This window comes from Phaseolus vulgaris, chromosome 5 (assembly GCF_000499845.2).
Source record: "Phaseolus vulgaris cultivar G19833 chromosome 5, P. vulgaris v2.0, whole genome shotgun sequence".
Lineage (NCBI taxonomy): Eukaryota > Viridiplantae > Streptophyta > Magnoliopsida > Fabales > Fabaceae > Phaseolus > Phaseolus vulgaris.
In genome coordinates this window covers 9,923,368-9,928,487 of record NC_023755.2, presented here as the reverse complement: position 1 = coordinate 9,928,487, position 5,120 = coordinate 9,923,368, and the positions used below count along the sequence as shown (strand labels likewise).

At 40.0% G+C, this 5,120-nt stretch overlaps 1 protein-coding gene across 1 annotated transcript; it reads right to left on the bottom strand.

Moving 5' to 3' along the window:
* Positions 1–2,741: 2,741 nt before the first annotated feature.
* On the bottom strand, positions 2,742–4,554 carry LOC137835113 (uncharacterized). Its single transcript, XM_068643459.1, has one exon. It carries the CDS (start codon positions 4,504–4,506, stop codon positions 3,472–3,474), a length of 1,035 nt encoding a protein of 344 aa, XP_068499560.1. The 5' UTR covers positions 4,507–4,554; the 3' UTR covers positions 2,742–3,471.
* Between the last annotated feature and the right edge of the window lie 566 nt (positions 4,555–5,120).

The window sequence follows — 5,120 nt, the reverse complement described above, 5'->3', positions numbered from 1 at the left end:
GACGCTCTCCTTGGCTTGTGCCTTGGCTTCCTTGGGTAGGTGTGCTTGGCCCTCCTCCATCATCCCCTCCCCCTTGGAAAGGATTTGTCCTCAAATCCAGCTCGTCATCGTCATTGGTACCTACATATGGAGAAAGATCAATTACATTAAAAGTGTCATGTACTCCATATTCAAGAGGTAGGTCCAATTTATAAGCATTGTTGTTGACTCGCTTGAGAACTTGGAAAGGTCCATCACCTCGGGGACTTAGTTTGGACTTCCTTTGAGTTGGAAATCTATCTTTGCGAAGGTGAAGCCAAACTAAGTCTCCTTCCTCAAAAATTATTTCTCTCTTCCCTTTGTTGTTGTATTTTGTGTACTTCTCATTTTGTTGTTGTATTTGAATTTTAATCTTCTCATGCATTTTCTTGATAAAATCAGCTTTGAGTACTCCTTCCTTATGCACAAAATCTTGTGGATTAGGAAGGGGTATCAAATCCATGGGCGTGAGAGGGTTAAAACCATATACTACTTCAAAAGGAGAAGCATTAGTAGTCTTGTGAACTACTCTATTGTAAGCAAATTCAATGTGGGGAAGGTACTCATCCCAAGATTTGTGGCTTCCCTTCATGATAGCCCTAAGCATAGTTCCAAGAGATCTATTGACTACTTCGGTTTGACCATCCGTTTGAGGATGACAAGAAGTTGAAAATTGTAGTCTTGTTCCAAGTTTACCCCAAAGAGTTTTCCAAAAGTGGCTTATAAACTTGGGATCTCGATCGGACACTATACTTCTAGGGAGACCATGGAGTCTCACCACTTCTCTAAAGAAGAGTTTAGAAATATTTTGAGCATCATCCACTTTGTGGCATGGAATAAAGTGGGACATTTTGCTAAAACGGTCCACTACCACAAAGATAGAGTCATGGCCTCTTGCAGTCCTAGGAAGTCCTAAAATGAAATCCATGCTAATGTCTTCCCAAGGAGCATTTGCAATCGGCAAAGGGGTGTAGAGTCCATGCGGCATTGTTCTAGATTTTGCTTTTAAACATGAGATACATCTAGAACAATGTCGTTGGACATCTTTCCTCATGTGTGGCCAACAAAATTTTGCTTTTAAAAGATCTAGAGTTTTATCAACTCCAAAATGGCCCATGAGTCCCCCTTCATGTGATTCTTTGACAAGGAGTTTTCTATGTGTTCCTTGGGGAATGCAAAGTTTTCCTTCTTTAAAAAGATACCCCTCGGACACATAGTAACCTCCTTGCGCTCTATGTAGACATTGGGCATAGATGGATGAGAGTTCTTGATCTTCTTGGTAAAGCTCTCTTATGTGGTCAAATCCAAGAATTTGGGCACCTAGTTTTGAAAAGAGAGTGTGCCGTCTTGAAAGAGCATCGGCCACTATATTGGTGCTTCCTTTCTTGTATTTGATTACATAAGGAAATTGTTCAAGAAATTCCATCCATTTAGCATGTCTCTTGTTGAGCTTGTGTTGGCCCTTTAAATATTTTAAAGACTCGTGATCACTATGGATAACAAATTCTTTGGACACAAGGTAGTGTTCCCAAGTCTTTAGGGCTCGCACAAGAGCATAGAGCTCTTTGTCATAGGTGGGGTAGTTGAGGGTGGCACCATGGAGTTTTTCACTAAAATAAGCAATGGGGTGTCCACCTTGCAACAAAACCGCACCTATGCCTACCCCCGATGCATCACACTCTATCTCAAAAGTTTTGGAAAAATTTGGAAGAGATAGAATGGGTGCATTGGTGAGTTGAGCTTTGAGCCTTTGAAAGGCTTGCTCATGCTTTTCATTCCAACAAAATGCAACATCTTTTTTCACAAGTTCATTCAAAGGAGAAGCTAGACTAGAAAAATTAGGTACAAACCTTCTATAGAAGCTAGCTAACCCATGAAAACTTCTTACATCACTTACATTTTGTGGAGTTGGCCACTCGCGGATGGCTTTGATTTTCTCGGGATCTACATGCACCCCCTTTTTGTTAACTATGAATCCTAAGAAAACTACACTATCTACACAAAAGGTACACTTATCCCTATTGGCAAAAAGACTATTTTTTCTAAGAACTAAAAGAACTTCCCTAAGGTGACTTAGATGGTCTTCTAGGCTTTTACTATAGACTAAGATATCATCAAAGTAAACTACTACATATTTACCTATACAATCCCTCAAGGTGTGATTCATAAGCCTCATGAATGTGCTTGGAGCATTAGTAAGCCCAAAGGGCATCACCAACCACTCGTATAATCCAAATTTGGTCTTAAAAGCGGTTTTCCACTCATCACCCTCCTTGATTCGTATTTGGTGATATCCACTTTTAAGGTCAATTTTGGAGAATAGAGTTGACCCATGCAATTCATCAAGCATATCATCAAGCCTTGGGATTGGATGCCTAATCACAACACATACGCCATTTTCCATCTTTTTTTGGCACCAACAAGACAGGTACAGCACAAGGGCTTAGGCTCTTTTGAACCCAACCCTTCTCCAACAAGTCTTGAACTTGTGATTCTATCTCCTTTGTTTCCTCGGGGTTGGTTCTATAAGCAGGCCTATTTGGTAGGCTTGCCCCCGGTATAAAGTCAATTTGATGTTCTATCCCCCTAAGAGGAGGAAGCCCAATGGGTCCTTCTTGGGAGAATAGATCTTCAAATTCACTCAAAAGGTTTTCTACTTGAGGAGGTAAAACCATGAGTTCACTACTTGTGGCAGTGCATGTAAGTGCTTCTTTACAAAAGATAAGGCTTGGTTGTTCAACAAGAAGCAAGTTTTCAAAAACATTTTCAAGAGGTTTTTCTTGTTGACCAACCTTGTGGGAAGGAACACTCTTCTCCCACGCCTTTCTATCCCTAAGGATTTTCTCTTTTTCTAGCTCTTTTTTTTTTTGTTTTCCTCATCCCTCTTTTGTTTCATTTGTATTTGGTCTTTCACCACTTGAGAATGTGGTAAAGGACTAAGTACAAACTTCTTATATTTATGGGTGAAGGAAATCTCGTTAGTGAGACCATCATGCAAGGTTTTCTTGTCAAATTGCCATGGCCTCCCTAATAAGATATGGCAAGCTTCCATAGGCACTACATCACATAAAACTTTGTCTTTGTAGTTCCCTATGGAAAACTTGATTTCCACTTGCTTGTCTACATGTAGTTCCCCATTTTCATTAAGCCATTGAAGTTTGTAAGGTTTTGGGTGAGGAACTACTTGTAGCTTAAGCTTTTCAACCATCCTAGCACTACAACAATTACAACTAGATCCACTATCCACAATGAGAGAACATATATTTTCTAAAACATTGCATCTTGTATGAAAGATGTTCTCCCTTTGTGTTTCCATGGATGTGCTAGGGTGATTGTTGAGGGTTCTCCTAATCATAAGCAATTCTCCCTCTAGTGGAGCTACCCTCTCATCCTCTCCCCCTTCCTCTTTCTCACTAGGCTCATCCTCGCCACTAGTGTACTCGTCTACACCTTTTAAAAACAAAGTCCTTTGGTTTGGACATTGTGCTTGCACATGCCCCCTACCATAGCACTTAAAACACTTGACATCTCTAGCTCGGATGGGTGGGGTTGAGGTTTCTTTGGTGAGGGCTTGGTAGGCTCTTTTGGTTTTTCCTTGGATGTACTACCCTCCCTTCTAAACTCTTTCTTGGGATAAAAGCTAGAATAGGGGCTCACCTTTTGACTTGAGGTTTTGCGCAAGTTTTGTTGCTCAACTTTAATGCAAAGTTGAACCAAATCATTCAAGTCTTGATAAGGTAAGAGCTCTACTCTATCTCTTATCTCAAGTGATAGGCCACTAAGGAACCTAGCAATGGTGGTTTCCTCTTCCTCTCTAATAGAGGCTCTCATCATATAGAGCTCCATCTTTTGTCTATACTCCTCTACGCTCATATTTCTTTGTTGGAGTCTTTGGAGCTTGTCCATCAACTCCCTATGGTAGTAAGAGGGTATATGTCGACGTCTTAGGGCTCCCCTAAGGTCATTCCAATATGTAATGGAAGGTTCCCTATGAAGACGTCTATCTCTTTCAAGAGAGGTCCACCAATACATGGCATTCCCTTGGAAACTAAGGGTTGCTAAGGGTACTTTTCGGTCCTCACTTACCCTATGGCAAGCAAAAAGTTGCTCTACCTTCATCTCCCAATCTAGATATACTTCTACATTTTCCTTTCCATGAAAATGAGGTAGGTCTACTCTTGTTTCCCTTGGCACCTCTTGTTCCCTTTGCCTAGTTCTTCTAGGGGGTGGTTGGTAATAATCATTGATTCTACGGCTTCCCTCCCCTAGAGATTCAATACTTTGAGAATGGGATGCATGAGTTTTTTTTGATTTTTGTGATTTTTGTGACTTCTCTTCTTGAGCTTTAGCCAACTCATTGATTTTGTTCTCATTCTCCAATTGTCTAAAAGAGATCAATTGTACCGCTTGGGATACTTCTTTTAAAAGAGTTTTCAAAGATTTTACTTCACTTTCTATAGACTTTGGAGAGTGAGAAGAAGAAGACATGGCTAAAACTTTGTGTATATAGGTGTTTTACTTGGAGAAAGTTTAGGAAAGTTAGAGAAGGGAGTTTTCCAGGTAAGGGAAGTGAGTCACAATGGACTACTTAAGTACCAAGCCTTTTCCTTGCCAAAAACTTTTCCTCCAATGACTTCACACAAAATTTTCTCTTAGTAGAACACTTAGAACACAAGAAGTTGAGAAATCAAAAAGCAAGAAAGCTATGTAAACTAGATATGCAGCAAAGCTAGTCGGTATAGCACAAAATTAAACAAAACTAAGCATGCAAAACGTTTCTACCGAAACAAAGAAAAACAAGTTCAAACAAGCAACAAATTACTAAGCACAATTACTATGCTATTCGGCCCTAGGTGAGGCTTCTTGGACACTTTGAGCCCTTGAAGACACACTCACCGTCTAAAACGTAATTTAAAAGAGGTAATTAACAATAAACCAAGTTGTAAAAGGAGATAAGAAAACCCCCTTTGTTGTTCCTCTTTTTGGTTAGTGCACTTTCTTTGTTGTCTTGATTGTTGATCTTCTAGGTGTTTGTAGTGTTTGTTTCAAGAAGCTTGTTTCGCCTTAGCTTTGACTCCTCCTTAGAAAGTTGGCTTTAATTC

Coding starts and splice junctions, on each gene's coding strand:
- LOC137835113 (XM_068643459.1), bottom strand. CDS start 4,506: ATGTCTTCTTCTTCTCACTCTCCAAAGTCTATAGAAAGTGAAGTAAAA.